The following is a 21,309-nucleotide window of genomic DNA, read 5'->3' on the forward strand; positions in this document are numbered from 1 at the left end:
TCGAAGAATTACATAGTGCAGCACAATTCTGTTGTGTAGCAATTTTAATTTACATGACATTGTCAACTTGCGTTACATTTAGTGCAAATAACACTTCTGATGTACAACTCACACACGTACAAAGTGTGCAGATTAGTGACACGATATCAAAATTAAAAACAATAGCTCTATTCTTCAGCGTGATGCGCAGATCTTATAAATTAATCATCCAAAATCCTTCTTGAACTCTGCCAGCTGGAGGACGAGTCCTCCAACACAAACACAAAAAAAAAAAAATCAAATTTGATGACAACGCTAACGAATGCAAAACAACCCAGAGTTCTTTTGAATGTTGAGGTATGATCATGATGTGAAATGCTGAACCTCCCACCCCCGCCCCCAACCACACCAAAACACACTTTCCGTCACTGTTGATAAATGCACATGTGGTGGTTGTATAGTAAGAATGACCAGACTCATGCTGGTGTCTAAGGCATCCCCGGGCGTAGTTAATTATCAGTCACTGTGCACTGGAGTGTGCCACGTGAAATGTAATAGTAGCGCTGGAATGCTAAATTTTGTGTGAGGGTGATATTACTCAATGTGCACGTAGACAAAAATAACAGAGTCAAGACAGGCTTAGTCAAGGTCAGGGGGGTGGACGCATTAAAAATCAAGAAACATACTTAACTCTCGATTAAAGAGAGGAATCTTTTATACCAGGAGCCACGACGGCAACCAAAATGGCCACCTGGTGCAAGCAGATAAGCTGCGACATAGGATCTGTTGTCAATGAGACATCTACCGGCATCTAATTCAAGCGTTTTAACAGTCAATTCACATTTGTCACTTTGGTAAACTAAGTGTGGTTTGTCTGTACAATACGTCGTGTCCCACGGTCGCTCTCCGGAGAAGCCGTACAAATATAAAGTTTTCGGAGAGAAACATGGTCAAAAAAAGCTTCGGGTGCTCGGCCTCCACGGACCGCGGGCTCGGTCGTCACAAGGGGGGCGGGAGGCGAGAAACACTCACTCACTCACACTTTTCTCTCTTTAGCAGCAGCAAACAAGTAGCATCGATGCTATCGGTTAGCCCCAAAAGACAACAAGTATTGTGATCATAAAAAATGTACAAAATAATCTACAAAATAAACACAAAAGCGGATAACAATCATTTGAAAACCACTGAGGAGGAAACCTTATGTATAAAAGGACCCACAGATGTTAAGCTGAAAGGACAAATACTGATGGACTCGAGCAGTTTCTTGTGTTCAAGGGGGTCCTTGGTTGTCCTGGGGCAGGACACATGTTGCACGCTTTCATCTTTCGGGGGATGAGCCTTCACGTCCTAAAGGAAGATCAAATTCAAAACAGCAATGAAGAAAAGCGCTGGATATCTGGATAAACGTTGGCCACCATATAAGGAAATTTACACAGTTGTGCATTAATTAATGTAAACGGGGTGTTACCTCTCAAAACAGGATGGCTTTGCCCGAAGTCTTCTCCTGGACGTAGGAGGTGAAACGTTTGAGGAACTTGGGATACTCTCTCTTGGCGACGGCTCTGAGCACCGAGGCCGGCGCCCAACCGCCAGGATTTACTGTGGCCATGCAGAAAAAAACAAACCTCAGTTAACTCGGTTAATTCTCCTCAACTAACAAATACATACAGACAGGCTCTCACCATTGGCCACATAAGTAATTTTACACAAGATGTTGTCCCTGCTGATCTCTTTGTCGCCCTCTGGTGGACTGACCAGAGTTTGACAGATCATGGCAACGTTGATTTTGGCTCGAATGCAGCGATTGGAAGGCTGAAAAGACAAAAAAAATAAATCAGTCCTTGTATTTACACGGTTACCAAAAAAAAAAAAAAAAAAAAAAAAAAACACCCTTAAAAAAACACTTTTGTTTAATTAAATTCAAACTATAGAACTTTGAAAAACATAACTAAAGCTGACAAATAACAGTTTGTGTTTATAAAACATACTAAATTATAATTAGAGCGAAAAGGTCCATTGTTTTCATAGTTGTCAATTAACTTCACATCCAGCATAGCTTTTACACTATTTGATATCGGGAACAGTTGCACTCTCAACTTACAGCCGCATTTTCGTGGTCCACAGAGAAGTTGCACACCAACCAGGTGTCGGGATCATTTTCATTGGTTGCCAGAATCTTCCTTATGGCTGACAGATAGAGCACGTCTCTCTGAGTGGCTGGCCACACCCTCTATGACGCCAGCAGATGCAGTCAGCATCAGAATGAGCGTGAAGTGCAGACAATGCAAGGTCCTACGTACGGGAACGGGCTTACCTTGTGTGTCTGATAAACGATAACGGCGTTGTCGGAGAGCGTTTCCACCACGTTGAAGTTTTCAATGGTGGCTAAGGAAGAAACAAACACTTGAGCATCAAGCATGGAATGACTAGTACAGACCGAAGAGTGTTAATTTGAACTTACTCTCCCAGTCCAAGCGTACGGCAGTGTCCCAGAAGTAGTGGCACACCTCGTGTCCCGTCACCCCTTTGACAGCATGCGTCGCTTTGAGGGGATCCAACACGATCCCGTTCTCTTCCACTTCTCTTCTGTACACCTGGGAAATATTGCGCCACTCACGTCAAGCATCATAAAGGAAGGGGCAAAGGTCGGTGCAGTATATACTGATGAGCCCCAAAGATGACATTTAACCTCACTAGGGCTGCGTGTGCTCAAATGACTTTGGATGATAAGCAATTTGTGAATAGCGGGCCGCAATAATTTGATCTTGGAAATGCTTGAAATGTCCTACGGAAGCACTGTGGTACACAAGATGATGTTTCCCACGTGCATTAATTTCAAACATTTCAAGATTAACTAAGTTAAGGCAATTGTTGGAGATTCCCAAAATAGGGTCTCAAGGCAAGTGGTTGGGTTTTAGGTCCTTACAGGTTTGTGTGTGTGAAAACCATAAATGGTGGTGAGCCCTTTCCTTCCCTTAGTTTTTATATTTTTTGGTCCACCCGGTATATTTTATACAAAAAAAAAAAAAGATCCAACACAAAAGTTGCATTAAAAAACAAGCTTTGCAAAGAAAGAAAACTTTTGTTTCATATTGTCCAAGTCTAGACATTATTGTTTTATATTTATAAAAGAACTGGCTGAGCCTGACTCTTCAGGTAAACAAACAAAAGAATCGACTCCTACGCAGTTTCTCACCTTCATCTCTCCTTCCTCGATGACCAGCTGCCAGTTGGCGTCACCGCCCACATCCTGAAGTGAGTACGTCATATGATTCTGAACCATTTCCTCCACCTAGGGGACAAAAAGCTTTCTTCATTCCTGTCGTTGTGATTTACATTTCATGTGAGTCTGAAAGTGAAGTGCTTATTTTCCAGAAACAAAAACGACTTTCGTTGGAACTAATATTGTCTGTTGGATTGTGGACCATAAAATATGTTAGGTTTAATCTTGACAATTTTTTTTTCTCAGGTACTCAGATTTAAATGCCACATTTTTCTTCTTGTCACATTAAGTACAAACTCAAAACAATATTGTATGTCCTCAGTCATAGTCTTGTTTCTTTTGTTCCAGTGATACGTTTCAAGTTTGCAGCCGTGTTCATTCAATAAACACTGTTAACTGGCACCCAGTAGCTGGAATGTTATCGCAGAGGTGTTGGGAATTTGTCAAGCAAACAGAGTCAGTGGGCAGTGACCAAATAGACACAATATTATACAAAGTGAGTTATTGAAATAATGACTCAACACTTGGACTCGTTCAAAGTTCAACAATTCATAAAGTCCACAAGGCATGCTTGCCAATGCAGTCGCGCACAAGTTAAGCAGGAAGTGCAAAGGAACTACATTTTACTCGATCAGAGCGTCAGTCGAGAATTCTAAACTGAGTGGATTGAGGTCATGTTGTTAACATAGATTTATTATTCACGTTTTAAGTAGCAAGTGACCCCCCCCCCCCTTTCCACTCATGCTCTCTTGGATTATAAAGTGTACCTGCCCTTGCACATACAAGCACCTTTCAAATTACCTGAGTGCTGAATCTGTGAATGTCATCTGAAGCACTGACTAGCTCGACAGAGGACAGGGAAGAGCAATGACTACGTGCCTGTGCAGCAAGGAGATATTAGAGAAAGAGAGAGATAGGAATGACAAAGTGGAAAGCGAGAGAGCGAAGCACCAAAAGCAGAAAGCCAAAGGAATCAATCATCGAATATTTAAGATTATTTAGGTTAAATGGTGGCCACATCAAGACGAGAGCATAAGTGATGGATGAGCTTTAAAGACTTGGGAGGAGATGAGGATAAATGGTGTAGAACCTTGGTAGCGAATCTGTGTGTGCCGATGCTTGAGTAGACGTCGCCGGGCGGAACGGGAGTCAGTCGAGGGATCCTGACCTTCTCCGACTGGCACTGAACGACACACACGAGTTTCATGAAAGATAGCACGATTCTCTTTCCTTGCCCATCATACTGTTGTTAATACGTCATTTAAAATGGTGACGCGGAGCAACAACTCACCTGCTCTTCGATCTTGTCTTGTCTGTCGAGCGCAGCTTCCACCGCGTCGAAGAACTCATCCTCGTTGATCAAACTGTTGGGCCCCTCCTGGAAACGCAGGCGAACAATCAATGTGGCAATTCGAAAAGGAAGCGACAACAATCAGGTGCAACAAAAGGTTTATCATCAATGTAATCCTATCTCGCCTCGTAGTCCGGGCCTCCATAGTGTGACTTTTTCTTCAGTTCGTGGACAGTAGACTTATAGGCATCTTCTACCCTTCTCCTCTTCTCTAGCTCCTGAAAACAACAAAACAATTAATTAGGTACGGAAAAAAAGTGACTGCAAACTTCATAATCCCTTTGTGGAGGCAGCACTTTAAGGCCAACTGCTCGATGACGCTTAGCTTTAAAGTGCCAACCTGTGATGCAGCAAACAAACACGTTCCCATCCTCGCCACATCGACACCATCACAGAGAATTCAAAAATGCGGTTATCAGATACTAATCTGTGCATGGCCATTGCTTAAAAACGGCTTTGGATCTTCGGGCAGGTATTTTGTAAATAAGCTGAATTGAGATGATGATGCAATTCTGCATGATTATGACGCAATTGCTCACAGGCAGATGTCGCTGTTTGATTTGACACTCGTACACTACCTGTGTATGTGACCTTCAATTTTCCCATTTGATTAATCTGCCCTAACTAAATGAAGTGCACAGAAAGCACAGTTTGATCTAAACATCATGGCGGCAGCTTCACACCAAAGCTATAAAGCTCATGTTTAAGTCTGTCAGGAGCAACCCAAGAGACTTTCGGCAAACGTGTGAAAACAATATCACACTACAATGACCTGCTAAAAACGTCACAATACTGTCTGAGTTGGCGCTTTCAAAACACAGGAACCTGACAAACCAGTCAAAGGATTTCTTCTGCTTTTACACTGAGGAGAGCACCAAAAAAGGATTGTACTGTTCCTAAAGTAAAACCACAAACTGAACTAAAAATTTAATCATTATTGATAGACAAAAATAAAACACAAGCAGCTGCAGCCGCCATCAAGCAATCCGCAAACCAGACTGAGCCCGTCCATCTTAAGTATGTTTGGTGTAAGGTGTCACACAACAAAACAAACATGCAAGTTTTGCCATCAGCTCTTCGCTTCAGCCATCTTAGGAGACCTACTTTGAAGAAGAGGCTGCAGGTCTGTAGAGGTATCCAGTGTTGCGACTGGTACTTGAGCACCTCTGACCGCCGCGATGTTTTCCTCAAACTTAACCAAGATGTCCGGGCAGTCATTTTTCCGATTCGGTCGCACTTTGCTAACTTACTCTCTTCCCTTACTCCTCGACGGCAGCTAAATCTCCCACTTGAAACAACATTTAGCTAAGAATTAGTTTCACTTGAGCAGTCGAAGACGCTCCGAAACCTTTCCGGCTCTTGTGCTCCGTAGGGGTTGGGCGGCAAGCCATTGCACGGGAACTGGTTTGACAACATGAGCAGCGTCGATCAAGAGCAAAGAGCATTCCTTCTAGTGACACACAAATACACACATGCGCACACAGGTTTCTAAAGTTCAAGCCAAAACCAATAAATGTGTGTCTTATCGGCACACCGCGTCACGCCGCTAGCTCGATGCTTACTGAGGCCAACGTGTGCATTTGTGCGGAAATGTAGGAGTCTCTTAAAATGGCCTGCTACTTCCTACTTTCCAACATGGAAATTTTCCAGCTCTGTGTCTTAGAATCATGTCAAAGCCCAAATTGTTACGTCAGCGGTTTATCACCTGAACACAAAGGCCAAAGACAGGCGACAAGTGTTACACACCTTTACTCAACACCTGCTGAAACGCCCAGTCAGTCTACCACGTGTGTACAAAAATATTGGGACACCTTTCTATTCCACCTGGAGGAAGTGATAGTTATATGAGCGAGCTTTAACAGTTTCCGCTTGTTCGGGAAGACTTAATTACGTGACTTAAGAGTTTGAGAATCCGTGTGAAGTCAGCTGTCACTGCTGTCAGACTGGAGAGGGTTGGGCACACAATTTTTGTTGTCGTTCTAGCATGCCTTTATGGACATTGCAGAAACCGGACTTCCCCAAAGCATTACCAAATACAGTGCTTTAATAAACTCAGCACTAAATCATTAATTGATTTGGAATTTTGTGCTGTGCATCGGTACCTTGTCCAGCCTTTTCTGCCAGCTGTCCTCACGTTTGACCATCAGCTCAATGCAGTGTGACAAAGTGGACAGGATGCCCGCTGTGGTGGCCTTGAAGGTGATGGCCTCTCCCTTGAAGTCAATACCATTGATGCCTTTGGGACTAGCGGGGGCGAACACTGGTACAGGCAGGCAAAAAAAATAAAAAAAATAAGCCAACGTGATAAGATGACATTTGATGAGCTTAAGTCCGACAGTTATTTATCGTAAGGACACTAACGTTTCTCTTTGCTGCCGTTATTGTTGTAGCAACATTCACCGTCTGGCCTTGAGGCAGCAGGGAAGTCATCTTCATCCTCTTCCACTATGGAGACCAACACGTCAATTAGTAAAAAAAATAAAATAAATGCAGACATCGTTTCAACAGAAATAGGATAAGTTACCTCTGTCTCTGTGAAACTCATCTTTGGAGACAGCATCAGCGCAAGAGTCAAAATATTTCTGCAACGTGTCCACTTGTCTGCAAAGGATGTCCCGGAAGGTCTCCATTTCGGCTAATTTCTCACATAGCCTGTGTCCCTTCTGCACAAGATGATGTCATTTTATGATTCAGACTTGGAGAATTGGATAATTATTTCTAATTGCTTACCTTGAAAGAGGATGTGGACGTGGCAGACAAGGCGCTGGCTGCTGAGGTGAGAGACAACATGGAACCATGACGCCTCAGACTAGATTCTGACCCATACCCAGACTCCGCCTGTGGAAAGGAAGAGACGGCAGCAAAAAAGCAATTATTACAAATAGAGGATAAATAGTAAGACCACTGGGAAAAGGAGACACATTTCAGGAGATGTGCTGGAAAAAGTCTGCAGCTCACACAAAGAAGACAGAGCGAGGGTGAAACAGTTTCAGCAGTCAGCAGCACTGAGCAATGCTGAGCTGGACAAGAGCGGGACCTCCACCTACACAGCCAAACACTAGAGAAACAATGGGAATGACAAATATGCAACAAACCTAGCAGCACCATTCTCTGAAAATAAAGCCTACTCTGTCCAAAAAGAAGACATCCCATCTTAAATTACCACAGAAAAAAAAGGACATAGTGAGTGAGCAGTCTCTCTTTTTGCATTAAAAAACTGCTCCACTCTACCACATGAAATAAAAATGCTCCTTAGATTCCTTAACCAAAAAAGTATGTTTAAGCAGACTTTGAACTTTGCATTTCGTATTCAATTTGAACTTTTGGCTCTGCTTTGCATACCACCCGATAGCTCTACCCCTGGTGGAACAGTTGCTCACTTGCATGAGACATCCCATTAAAAAAAAGAAAAAAAAAAGGCTGATTTCTGCAAGGCAAAAAAAATAAAATAAAGTGTCATTGCGTAATACGGACAAACGCATGTCACGGACATCAAAACACCTGAAAAATATTTTAAATGGTGAAAAAAAAAAAATTCTCTGTGGAAATGTGGAGTCAGCCCACACTGATCCAATACAGTGTGCCGATAGGAAAGTCGTGACACTACTTGCACAAGCATCCATTGAATGAGGAGCAATGACACCAAAATGAAAACACACCACAGAGTTACCATAGAGATCCGCTCGCTTATTTACACCTGGTGCAGCCGAGAAGCAAAAATATTCCTTTGTTGTTGATTTCATTTTCTGATTTCTGCAGTGATGCACATTAAAAGATACTATTCATAAATACGACTTGTGATCACCTCAAATTAATCAGATTTTTCTTGGGACAAACTTTAATCTGCTGCAAATGTATCAATTAGGTTTCATGGCAGAATATGTCTCCATATTACTGATCAGATCATTCCATTTTTTTTCAGTTACATCGTGAGAAAATAACTTAAAATATATTGCGAGAAGAACGTACAGAAAACTGCCCAATTCTTTCCCCTCCATGGTAGCATTACCTTTGACAATATGCCATGTTAATGTAAATTTACACATAAAACACTCAAAATAAAACTGAGGGAAAACATCAACGCTACTTCCTTAATGAACTACAGATGCAATTCTATAGATAATTGTTCCATAACTTTAAGGAAGAGGACATGCAGAATAGAATAGCAGCAGTTAAAGGGCGGCATGCCAGCATGAAATGAGCCCACCATTCGACCATTCCAGCAGCCAAAGCAGAGCAGGACACTGCTGCAGTTCTGACGGTTTGCTGGCCCCAACATGGCCCAGATTTTTCCTCCAGACACACACCCTTGTTTGTTCTGACAGTTTAGATGCTCCAGTCCAGTACTCCGGTTTCCCCGGACACACCTCAAGAAGCAAGAGGAAGCTGCGGCGACGAAGAAAAGCAATAGAATCAGCTGAGACAGCGTTAACGCAGCAGGGGCGGGAGAGAAATGTTTTGTAGCGGCAGCAGAGACATGGATGAAGCTGAAATGCAGAATTCCTCGGGAGAGTGAAGCAGCCCAGCTTTTAGTCAGCTCCAATCCAGCCACACGCGCATGCATGCACTCCACTCTGGCTGCATAAATTCATCAAACCAGACCACACACCCTGATGTTGGAAACCTTTCCATCCAGCCCAGTTGGATGTTGAGCATCCACAGCTCGCCTAGCGAGCGTGCGAGTGTACGAGTGCGAGCCAGGGACCAACTCCATTTGCAAGCATGTATGTATTAGGAAGATGAGAGCCGTCTGGCGTTGTTTGGATAGTTAAATGTAACATGGGTGGGCGATGGATGCCGCCTCAGCAGAGAGAGAGAGCGGGAAGCCAGGAATGACCACATTTAAGAGCTTCTTAAGCTTTACTTTTTTTTTTTTTACTCTTTTCATTTATATTTGTTCTGATTAGCTCAAATCCAACTTGCAACAGTTGCCACCCAGCACCCTTAACAAGTGATATTTAAAAAATTAAAAAACACTTCTGCCCGCCCCTTGGATTATGAGAAAATGGAACAGTCGGATGGAGAGTTTTATGTGTCCCTCTTGATTTGGGTTTCTGTGAGAGCAAGAGCTTAAAAAATGTATTATTCATTTTGCACTTGCCGGTACATCTAGAGCACCACTATCAAGACAAATGCTTGGCTGATTTTGACATGTATGTATGTGTTAAAAAAATATATATATTTCCATGTTAAATTATGCTGCTAAGAAATGGAATGCAATTGTATTTTTAAGCAGACTGAGAATTGCAACCTTCTACCACAGTGAAGTATGATGCGAGTCTTTTTTTGTCCAGCGAGGGGCAGTGCAGAGAGGCTCACCAATCATAACCTGCAGGTAATGGCGTACCGGGGTTATTGCAGGGCACAGTTCAAGCATGACCCAGGGATGCTCACACAGTGCCACTAATGGACCCGAGACCCGCGGTCACTCACACGCAGCCGACATGTCAATGTCAGCCACGCACACCATCATTACCAACCAGTGAAGCTGACCTGATGAGAATTCACAAGCTAGTGATCACTTTTACCTTTTGTCTCAAATGAGTTGCTGTGATTTGTGCAAAAGAGAATACCACATTTTTCATACGTCCACATGTATGAATATGCGCACACGCTGTAAACCCAACGCAACTGTTGAATTTAGATTTCAACAGTCATGGCAGGTTACTGTCAAATGTTGGAAAAAAGTACCCTCTAATCTCCAAATATAAATGAAACTGTCAACAAAATAAGTTCTAGTACTAAAACGGCTCAGTAGAAACTAGTCTGTCATTTGGCTGAGAAAGATTGCAACAAGTCCATTATTTAAAAAAAAAACAAAAAACACTGTGATCATGACGCTTTGATTCACTGTTTAAAGGAGAGTTTGAAGCTCTCCTCTTTCATCTATAACCATTTCAAACAACAATGAATACAGAGCGGAGTTATGTTTGTATTATTGCCAATGTTTTATGTGATGTTTTACGGCAAAAGCTGTTGGGAAAGCACCATATAAATAAAAATGAAATACATTGTAAAAAAAAAAAACTGAATTATACTGTACGTGCAATAACAAAGGTAGCTAAAAGCAGCTTGAGAATTCTCAGCCTGTGTGAACACCATTTAATTACTGTACTGTAGTGAACACACAAAATTAAAAATAACCACAGGCACACCCACACCAACAAAGACACACAACATATTAAAAGGTTAGGACTCATAATGTGACTTTTAAGGAAGGTCAAACATGGGCTCAGTAAGCCAAGGCAAAATATACAACATAAATGTTGGCTAAGTAACTGTTAGTGAGCAGCTGATAAGACTCCAATGACTGAGGAGATCCCCATCTTACACATGTTCGGATTGCTCACATTCCCAAGGACAGACGGGAAAAGACAGAATAAGGGAGTGGCAAGCATTTGTCTCAGTCCTGCCACGCCCATCCCAGTAATTAATCTCACAGCCAGCCAGGGCCTACAATGACGAAAGATACTAGAAGAATATGACTAATGCGGCTGTGGAGAACCACCAATATATTCAATATATTTGTAATGCTAATGGACTGGGGAGATGACTCATTTGTTTTCCCATCAATGCTTCTGACATGATGATGAACACCCCCCACCCCCGGGCACCCTGAAAATGCAATGTCAATTTGTAGCATTTGAATTGATTAAGCAGTGCATCACAATCATAATGCTTGAAACTCAGTGGGGAACATGTTGCTGCACATAAAAACAGAATACTGTGACTTGAACCTGTTCATTTATTCTGCATCTGATTTATGGTGCACCTGGCAAGAGGAAATATGAACTGAAGTTCAAGACAACAAAATACAGCTGCATCGCGGAAAAGAAAAACAAAATGTGCAGAGAGTTTGTCTCTTTCCACTCACCTTGTGTAACTCAATGGACTCGATCCACTGGAGTCTGTGCTCGGGATCTTCAGCTCGGAGGTACCACACGCTGTCGTTGACGCTGATGTCAAAACGACACTCGTCAAACTCATGGGGCTGCGGGGAGAGACGCAAATAAAGAAGAGGAAATATTTTGTGGTGCCAGAAAAATTGTAAAATTGCAACAAATGTTGCAAGTTGAAGAATCATCACAAAGGCCGCGCTATGATGTATTCACAGTTGTCTGTTATGACAATGGCTGCCTAGCAATGACATATGCTTCCAATTGTTTTCTGACTTTTACCACGCAATAAACAAGAATGTTAATGAGAACCTGATGTCTTCTTCAGTGAACACAACTTGAAATAACAACTCAAGAAAATCTTGCAGCTTGCCTTCGCTTGACCGAGGGGTCGTCACAACCTCACCTCCTATATTCAGCAGCCCAAATCCTTCAAGTATTTCACTCCCCTTTTTCCTGCAATGTGCCCCACCCACCTCCAGACACCAAGCACACAAGGCACCCAGCTAAACACGTGAGCACGATTCCAGCGTTTCCTCTGAGATTGGAATTTGACCGTTGCACTCGCCAGGCGCGAGATGCGCTCCACGACGGCTCCTAAAGCAAAATCAGACACAGTTGACTGGATTCTCCTCGGCTGTCAGCTGACCCCACCTCACGCTGTCCACGTTTAACTAGATTTGCTCATATTGCACTCGTGCTTTTTTTTTTTTTTTTGCTGGCTGACAACAGCAACGTTGCATTTGCACACAAACCAGAAACCCTAGACTAGGATATTTCTTAATCTAATCCCTGCTCTGTTACTGGAACCCATAAATATCCATTAGCAGCAGGTCGAAATATACGATCTGTCCGCTGGAAGGGGAAAAGTAGTAACCTCTAGTGTATCCAGCCATGAGACCATTTCAGGTTCTCTAACTGAGTTTGATCCGACACAGCTCATAAAATGCTGCTTTTATAGTTTGCTTTATACATCTTTTAATCTGCCTGGGCATTCTCATTCCCCTTTTAAAAGCTCCACTGTACTCAAGTACATTAAACTGCAGCATCGTTGCAGTTAGTGGAACGGTCACAAGAAAAAGATTCAAATACATATAATAACTGACAAAAATAGAAGTGCGTTATCACTGTATCATCATACATCGCCACCAATATTATACTTTGTACTTATCTATAGGTCGGATTTAATGACTGCTTTTAATTCAGTTTAAAATTTGTATTTCCTAATTCTAACAATATCCACACATTGCAATATCCACAATTGAAGCAAGACATTTCTCAGTAAATGAAAAAAAAATCACAAATGAATTGCCCTCCGGCAAGCATTGTGCTTTCTCATGCGGCTGGAATGAACATGGATGAATCTTTAACTGTACAGGCAAAGTTTTCAGTAACTAATTTATGATAAAAGGTAAAAACCATAGATTGAGCTCTACTTAATGGATCACTACTTTTGTCACCATGACAACTGCTGTGCTGCCATAAATTGTATGTCCAGTTCAATGGTCATCATCTTTCCCAAAGAGGAAAAAAAAATAGGTATGATAGATGCTCACTGAGTTGAAATCGAGTGCAACATCACACACGACGATTGCCTGACTTTTAGGGCACTTGTGAGCCAACGCTTGGCGGCATTCAATTTTGCAGGATTCATGATACTACGCGACTCCATTGAACCAGAATGAGTCCCAACCTCTCCCGAACAAAATCCTATCTCAACACAGTTTCATTTCAATTGGCTGAGTAGCTTTGGCATAATGCTGCTCAATGAAAACAAGCAGAAATGAAAACATGACCCTCATGTGAGAGGATTTAAAGGAGTGTTTACAGTATATGTGTGTGTGGGGGGGAATGGTACGCTTGATGTGTTATGAGTCTGATTTGAACCGTGAGAGAAGCCCGAGGCTTGTTGCTGCGGGCACATGTGACAGTAACCTAAACAGGAGTGACATTAGAAGACTGGTATTGACAAAGTGTGCCATAATGCAGAGCTTATGTGAGTATTAAAGCATTTTCACATTGTGTCCATTCAACAATATAGCACAAATCACAGTAAAGCAAACTGTTTGGTGCAGGGTGGTGGTATGTTAAAAGGAAAAAAATGTAAATATTTAACCATGGTGTTGAATTGTACTTTATCTGGCAAAAACAATTATGAGGTCCATGTAGGGAAATAATTCTAAAGAGTATGCAAGCAAGGCTTACATTACAATAAGAAGCATGTGACTTGAGTGCGTGTGGTGGACCCAACTCCATGTTGCTACCCTGCCTGTTATCTTAATCAAATCTGAACAAGTTAATATTTACCTCTATGATCTTTACAAATGGTTCAAGGAATAACTGGACCAAAACAAAGGCACCACCTGGAGCACTAAAACATTGTGTTCATTTATTCCCTCATGAGCAAAGACAATGCACTTTTGTTTATTCTGCTTTCTAGGTTGACCACACACTCCACTCCAGTAAGTTCCTTTTTTTAAGAGAGAAAAAGAACATACTTACTGTGATGACAGCCTTACTGAGACACAAAGAGCCCCTGCAGCCATATTCCCGTTCATCTTCTGACTTGTAGTAGCTCAAAGCGTTGTTCTTCAACACGACCCATCGGTCCTGCCATCCGTGGATGTAATTGGTCCACTATAAACAAACAAGCACCGCAACTAAACTTTACAGTCTGCGGGCATGATGAACGTGCGTGTAAAATGAATAGACAGAAAATAAAGAAATTACCTTGCTCAACACGCCCCCGAACTCCACAGGTTGTGCGGATTCTGGTTCCACATCTTCGTCTGAACCGGACGCTGAGCTCTTTTCGGACATTTAAATCCAAGATTCAAAAGAACTTAAGTGGCTTTTTAAATCAACAGAGCACTCTAGCTCAACACCAAGTTAATTGAAATCTCACGATCGCAGCAGAACCAAAACAGAACCTGCTTGCTCTTAAAAATAAACACAAAGTTAGCCTCGCCGTCAGCAGTATGGTGTTATCTGCCTGTTAACGTTAAGCGAAGCAGGCAAAAAAAAAAAAAAAAAAAAAAAAAAAGCACTTGCGTAGAAAGGTGACAGTCCAGCCTCGACCGCTCGATTTTGCGGGATTTGTTTTGAAAATGACGTCGACCAGCCCCGAGAGAAGCTAGTTAGCGTCAACGGTTAGCTGTCAAAGCAAACCAGCTAATGTTAACTTGGCACCTAACTTCTGACTGTTCCAGTGCGCGCCCCCTGCAGATGACTTGCTGGCGAAAGAATGGTCGATGAAGGCCGACTCGTTACAGACGCTGCGTTACCTCAACTAAGAAGCTACAAATGACGATGAAAGTGGCCGCATTGCAGCTTTATTTCCGTGGTTTTGTTAGCAACAGCGAACGACTCCAATAGCTTGTCATTTGGGTCGAGGGGGAGGAGCTGCAGCCACGCTTTACTGTGTACTTGAAAAAGGCAAGCGTCGAGTTAGCGTGGATATATAGCGGAAGTACAAATACCGGCTCTTTCAAAACAATGTACTACTACAATTTCCGTACTTTAAATTGAATGAGAACATAAGTATATTTTGAAAATAAAATATCGAAGTATTTTCATTTGGCCAATGTTTAAACATGTTCTCTAAATAAATCCCGATTACTGCTATTTGAGACACACCTTGCTAAATTACTTCATCCTGTTGTCCACAGATGCATTGTACTCAGTCTGTCGTCTAGTAAAAAATAAAATAAACTCACGTCAACTGACCTCTTAAAGGTCCACCTGAATGTGACGTCAAGTGTCATCATTAGAAAATGTCCACAACTGTTCAAAATTACGTTTTTTTCCCCTTTTTCTTTTTTAAACCCAAAATTACCTCCCACCATAAAACACAGGACATTCAAAACAAAAGTTGAATTTTCCATTTACGTATTGAACACATGCCATAAAATATTCAATTTTTAAATCTATTTTAAAAAATAATGATTATTTTAACATTTCCACCGGAACAAGAATTTTCGTATTTCCGCTAATGTATAGCAGACGCGGAAGTGTCAACGAAAACAAAACTGACAAAATGTTTGACGTTTTTACAGCCGTACTATATTTCCGTGATTTGTAATAATCGTAGCCCTTGGGTTTAAAATGACACTTTGCTTGCGTATAACTCATACACACTCATAATACTAATTGTATAATGGTACACTTAGCACGCTACAAGACGGAAAGTTCTTGTTATTGGAACAAAAGAAATAGCATTTCCACATCACGGATCGGATCATCAGGATGGAAAATGGTAGCGCAGCCTCTAAAGGAGAGGGATTCCTTTCCAGAATGGCCCTCAACGACAACAAAGCTGGTATGGAGGGTCTTGACAGAGACAAAATCAATAAGATCATCATGGAGTCATCGAAGGTAGTTACTCATTCAGTTTGCTGTGAAACTGTTAAGATCTATTACATCCACCAATATCTACTGTAGAAAAGTAGTAAAGGGCAAATATTTTATAGTGTTTCTGTGGCTGAGTTTAAAAGACTGTGTCCAGCCTTGTGTAAAAATCTCCTATCCTCAATACGCTGATATATATAGCCCCAAAAGGTGTACGATTGTAAGTTGTCATGATAGATCTCACTAATGCTGTCCTTGCTCTTCACTCGAAGGGATCCAAGTTTTATGAGAATGAACTCAAGAGGGAGCATCAGGTGAACCAGCGCATTGAGAAAATGATGCTGCAAAAAGCACAGATCACAGAACAACAGTTAAAGAAAGCCCAAGCTCAGGTAATGTGATGCAAACATTAAAGATTTGGAGCTAGTTTTCATCAATGCTCTCATTATAGGTGGAGAGGATGGCCTCTGAGTTGGAGAAGAGTCGTGACCTAAGCCGCGTGATTGTGCATGTGGACATGGATGCTTTCTACGCTGCAGTGGAGATGAGAGACTGTCCTGACCTCAAGGACAAGCCCATGGCTGTTGGGTCCATGAGCATGCTGGTCAGTCAAAAATTTATGTCATCATTTCAACCCATTGGCCGTCCCATTTACTTCTCCTACACAATCCAAATCCAAAACAAACTCCCTTTCCAAAGATAAATGATTAACTAACACTACCTGGGACAATAATTTAACAGCATGTTAATTGATGCCAAATTATAGCTGTTAGTCTGATCCAGATCTACACAGCAATAAACTTCAAGTGTATTGCTAAATGATTACATCAAAACAAAATCTCCTTATCTTTACATCGGCAAATTTTTTGATTGAGCTTTATTGTACCTCATCTCGAAATATGCATGTTGGGGCTGGTGAGTCTTATCCATGACACATTTATTGTGCATAAGCTGTATAGCTTACATATGGAACGTATTGAAATATTGCTAAATATCAATAGGACATTAAAATGAGATGCAATACTGTATGAAGATTTTCTGCATCTAAAACATTTTTTAGACGCAGTTTTGCTAACTTTCCTCCTCACCTGTGCTTTTACAGTCCACGTCCAACTACCATGCCAGGAAATATGGTGTTCGAGCAGCTATGCCAGGATTCATAGCCAAAAAACTTTGCCCTCACTTAGTCATCGTTCCATGCAACTTTGATAAATACAAATCAGTGAGCAATGAGGTGAGAGTGACACACACAGTGTCATATTTATAGGCCTGTGCAAACCACTGGCTCATGCGTTTTTGTGTGTCTTTTTTAGATCAGGGAGATATTTGCAGACTATGATCCTCATTTCCAGCCAATGAGTCTGGATGAAGCCTATCTGGATTTTACAGAGCACCTGGAACTGAGGAAGAACTGGCCAGAGGCCTCACGAACACATCGCTACAGCTACAGCGGCACTGATATAGGCATGACTGAATTATTAAAAAAATAATGATATGAAAAAAATCATCTGAAATATATTTTTTCTTTAAAGGTATAGAACAACCTGAGCATCAACAAGAATCCGAGGTGAAAGGCTTCTCCCCTGTGCTATTTGAAGATAGCCCAAATTCCTCTCAGTCCTTGTCAAGTCCTGAAGCTGCCGATGGCACGGGTAAAACTGCTGAGGTTTTTGGTACCTCTGTTGAGGAGGCTGTGAGGGAGATGCGTTTCCGCATTGAGCAGAAGACCATGCTGACTGCCAGTGCAGGTGAGAAGAAATTAACCCTTAAACGTACAGTGGAGCCTCTTTAAACGTTTGGTCTTTATCTTTGAAGTTACAGTGAATGATAATATGAAATTTAAAAAATAATTGTGCTGCTCATGATATACTGATCCTTGATGACATCAAGTTCAGTACACATTATACGGCACCCTAAAAAAAAAAATTGCCATTATTCATGGTGATAGTTCATTTGCTCACATTTGACATCTTATGCTCATACTTTGGGTTTTACCAGCTGTCCATTTACTTATCTGGTATTATTTTATGTCCTTCTCCAGGCATTGCTCCAAACATGATGCTGGCCAAGGTATGCAGTGACAAGAACAAGCCGAACGGACAGTACAGACTTGCATCCACCAGAGAGGCTGTCATGGACTTCATCCAGAACCTCCCAGTTCGCAAAGTACACTGCGTTTTAGTTCAGATAAAACATAATACCTTGTGTATTTGTCATTATGACAAGATGCGTAATTGTGTTGCAACAATGTTTAAATTCAGGGTGTGTTTGTTTGAAACAGGTTTCGGGCATTGGGAAGGTGAGCGAAAAGATGCTGAATGCTCTGGACATCAGTAGCTGTGCTCATCTGGGACAACAGATGGCGCTGTTGTCATTGTTGTTTTCAGAGACAGCCTGGCATCACTTTATGCAGGTTTCCTTGGGTCTGGGGTCCACATATATCATGAGGTAAACTATCAGCACATTGAAAGTCAACATAAGTGGCTTGGAGACAAACGGACCTGCTTTGCTTTCATTTTAGGAACGAAGAAAGAAAAAGCATGAGCACAGAGAGGTATATTCTTCATGATGAATGAATCATTTAATAACCCACTTACCTACTTGTTGTCATTCCGTTCCCATCCTTTGCGCTTCTGTACAGAACATTTAAAGAATTAAACAAGCCTGATGAACAGCTGTCTTTATTGAGAGAGCTTTGTGAAGACCTCGCACAAGACCTAAAGAAAGAAGATCTCAAGGTAAAGTTCATGGCATTGATTGCACATGGGTTTTATTTAGGGAACATCGTGGCACTGACATTAGTAGCACCAAAGTCGACATGAATGATATGTGTGGCTGTATTCCCATCTCCTAACTTTAAGGGTAAAAACATCACACTAAAAGTGAAGAATGTCAACTTTGAGGTGAAAACCAGAGCACTGACGCTACCGTGTGCCATCGCCACCGCCGATGAGATCTTTGCTGTGGCCAAAGACCTTCTTAAGATGGAAATTGAGAATGAAAGTCCCCAGCCACTCAGACTGAGACTCATGGGTAAATTACACATTACAGTTTCTGGTAATTCCACCATGGAAATTCTGTCAGGAGCTCATATGATAGAACACATACACAATAAAAGGATTAAAGGGGATAAGAGGAAGTCACGTTTTAATTGATGTGTGATCTGGATCACGTCTGAATTAATTAAATCTGTTTTTGAAAATCCAATTTATGGACATCTGTATGGGATGAATTCAATTTTTCATGTTATATTTGTTATAATGATTTTGTTACCAAGTGCCCCATCATGATCAAATCAGATGCATTGTTGATGAAAACACCTTGGTGGAGGTAACACATGGCATATTTTTATAATGGAGAAGAAATTTAGAATTAAATGTGCACATGGAAATAATACATTGCTATTCACACGTATATTATCATCTTGTGTAGGTGTCCGTATCTCTTCCTTTGTCAGCCCGGATGATAAAAAGCCTCTGCAGAAGAGCATCGTTGGTTTCCTCCAATTGGGAAAGGCAGACGTCCGAGGCTCCACCCAAGAAGTGCGCCAACAATTTGAAGGGAATCATCTCTCCTCTTGTCCTCCTCTCACAGCACAAACATGTCAGACTAAAGAGGAGGTTACTTGGCAGATGAAGAAAAAGGGCTTACTAGAGGACCAGCCTGCTGCTAGACCTCAGCTGTCTTTCTTTCAAAGAGCCCACGCCAAGAGACTTCAGCTTCACGTTTGTCAACAAGAGCGAGAAAATGAGCAGAGCATATCTGTTGTTAAACTCAGGGATGATGACGCACATAAAAGAACAGAGTCGCCCAAAAAGGACATGGGGCCAAAAGGTGCAACCTCGAATCTTTCAGAAATTGATGGCATTGAGGCTCATCCGTCTACATCAAGCTCATCATTGAACTGCCTCACCTGTCCTGTGTGTTTCGGCCATGTTAGCACAGACGATTTGAACGTATTCAACAGCCATATAGACTGGTGTCTCACCAAACAAGAGTTCCATGTACCAGATTTAAACAAGGACCATGAAGGAAGTGAGGTGCCAAGGACTGAAACACACAAAGACCAAGTCAAGAATAATGAACAAGTCAAGCCGAATCACTTGATAAATGATTGTGTTCACAACACCACGTTGATCAACGGCGACAGCATGACTACACATCAGCCTCGGTCATGTCACGACAAAGGTCCCCTCCTCGTCTGCCCGGTGTGTCAGCTGACCCAGGACACAAATGACCTCACTGTCTTTAATCGCCACGTTGACCTCTGCCTGAACCAGGAAGTGCTGGAGGAGATGGGGACATCACCCTCAGTTGAAATCGCAAAGAGCAATGCAATAGGTGAGTTCTTTCTTGGTCATTGAATTTAAATACGATGGAATGTCAAACGTATGGTTCTTACAGCCAATTTATGTTGGAATTACTAATAAGATCTATTTTTCTGTGAACGTCTTACAGATAAAACGTGTAAAGAACTTATACATCCTGTTGATGTAGAAACTCCACATGTCTCTTTGAAAGGATACTGTGGCCTCTGACCTTCTTGTTTACAGCCAGCCACATTTATGTGAGGCTTTTGTATTGATTTCCACAAAGAAAAGACCTCTTATTTCACCCCGTGGCCATTCTTGTGTCCCAGCCTCGGAATTGTCCAAATCACTTTCTTACCTTTCTTTATTTTTTATATAATGAACCAAGTCTGGGCACTACAGTTTCCTTTTAAACCATCCTATCTAACAAATTGGAGTCTTTATGTTTCTAACGAGGTCATGCTTGTGTCATTTTTATCCCCCCTTCCACCAAGATGAGAAAATAAGGTTTTGAATGGCTTGTGTTTACAGATATCCCCCCGACGAGGCATGCAGGTAGAGGTAAAAGCAAAAGGTAAGACAGCATTAAACCAAATACATTATTGTGGCATCAAAAAAAGCAAAATTGTATTATACGCTGTTAAGTGGCACCGCATTTGTAAGAAACATACATCCATTTGATTCTTCTCTGCCAAAGTTACAGTCCACGGAACGCAAATAAATTTTTTTACGGTTTGTTTTTGTTCATCAAATGTGTGCAACATGGTAAAATATTTTTGTGTTTGTGCTTATCACTTACAGACGAGACCCACCCTCGTATCAGCCCTCTAAAAAAGCCAAAGGTTTGAGCGCTCACAACACCATTGATAAGTTCTTCAGGTGATGGCACAGGAAGTTGGAAAAGCTGGAAAAAAAAAAAAAAAAAAGATTGCACTTAAATCCATATTGAGATGTAAGACCTTGTTGACCTATCTATATCATAGCCACACAATGAATGAAAGAGTTGATATTTATTTATTGAGAATATTTAAAAATCACGTATGTCAGCATGAACATTTTCTTTAAATTACTGAAAATATTTTAAAATTGATCATTGTAATATTTATTACATTTTTTAAAATGTTCTATGTAACATTTAACAATAAATGAAGGGTTCCATTGCATAAACCGGTTGCAATAAATGCAGTTGCAATAAGCCATGCT

At 41.5% G+C, this 21,309-nt stretch overlaps 2 protein-coding genes across 4 annotated transcripts; one reads left to right on the plus strand and one right to left on the minus strand.

Moving 5' to 3' along the window:
* Positions 1-26: 26 nt before the first annotated feature.
* Positions 27-14,855, minus strand: LOC125993576 (ceramide transfer protein). Of its 2 annotated transcripts, XM_049762234.2 has the most exons (18): positions 14,180-14,855; positions 13,952-14,086; positions 11,428-11,544; positions 7,284-7,391; positions 7,078-7,216; positions 6,915-6,998; positions 6,656-6,813; positions 4,679-4,771; positions 4,494-4,580; positions 4,293-4,385; positions 4,004-4,081; positions 3,176-3,271; positions 2,441-2,573; positions 2,294-2,364; positions 2,081-2,209; positions 1,662-1,791; positions 1,448-1,578; positions 27-1,326 (listed from the first exon to the last, which is right to left on the minus strand). In XM_049762234.2, the coding sequence occupies exons 1-17, from the start codon at positions 14,267-14,269 to the stop codon at positions 1,451-1,453; spliced, it is 1,869 nt and encodes a 622-aa protein (XP_049618191.1). In that variant the 5' UTR covers positions 14,270-14,855; the 3' UTR covers positions 27-1,326; positions 1,448-1,450. The 2 variants fall into 2 exon arrangements, with proteins under 2 accessions (XP_049618191.1, XP_049618193.1); XM_049762236.2 differs by lacking the exon at positions 4,004-4,081 and having other exon boundaries at positions 14,180-14,852.
* Positions 14,856-15,422: 567 nt separating this feature from the next.
* polk (polymerase (DNA directed) kappa) lies at positions 15,423-21,301 on the plus strand. 2 transcript variants are annotated; one of them, XR_007490285.1, is made up of 15 exons: positions 15,423-15,823; positions 16,069-16,188; positions 16,248-16,400; positions 16,899-17,030; positions 17,110-17,260; positions 17,329-17,544; positions 17,838-17,962; positions 18,078-18,244; positions 18,318-18,350; positions 18,438-18,534; positions 18,658-18,829; positions 19,229-20,137; positions 20,255-20,363; positions 20,638-20,680; positions 20,908-21,301. XR_007490285.1 is itself a non-coding variant. In XM_049762233.1 (14 exons), the coding sequence occupies exons 1-14, from the start codon at positions 15,695-15,697 to the stop codon at positions 20,987-20,989; spliced, it is 2,529 nt and encodes an 842-aa protein (XP_049618190.1). In that variant the 5' UTR covers positions 15,424-15,694; the 3' UTR covers positions 20,990-21,301. The 2 variants fall into 2 exon arrangements, 1 of the variants encoding a protein (XP_049618190.1); XM_049762233.1 differs by lacking the exon at positions 20,255-20,363 and having other exon boundaries at positions 15,424-15,823.
* Positions 21,302-21,309: the final 8 nt, after the last annotated feature.

Source organism: Syngnathus scovelli, chromosome 3, assembly GCF_024217435.2.
Source record: "Syngnathus scovelli strain Florida chromosome 3, RoL_Ssco_1.2, whole genome shotgun sequence".
Classification (NCBI taxonomy): Eukaryota; Metazoa; Chordata; class Actinopteri; order Syngnathiformes; family Syngnathidae; genus Syngnathus; species Syngnathus scovelli.

Coding starts and splice junctions, on each gene's coding strand:
- LOC125993576 (XM_049762234.2), bottom strand. CDS start 14,269: ATGTCCGAAAAGAGCTCAGCGTCCGGTTCAGACGAAGATGTGGAACCA. Junction 4,082..4,292: donor CACACAGATTCGCTACCAAG/GTTCTACACCAT, acceptor CTTGCTGCACAG/GCACGTAGTCATTGCTCTTC. Junction 2,210..2,293: donor TCGTTTATCAGACACACAAG/GTAAGCCCGTTC, acceptor CTGGCGTCATAG/AGGGTGTGGCCAGCCACTCA.
- polk (XM_049762233.1), top strand. CDS start 15,695: ATGGAAAATGGTAGCGCAGCCTCTAAAGGAGAGGGATTCCTTTCCAGA. Junction 17,261..17,328: donor CTACAGCGGCACTGATATAG/GCATGACTGAAT, acceptor TTTTCTTTAAAG/GTATAGAACAACCTGAGCAT. Junction 18,535..18,657: donor TAAAGAAAGAAGATCTCAAG/GTAAAGTTCATG, acceptor CCTAACTTTAAG/GGTAAAAACATCACACTAAA.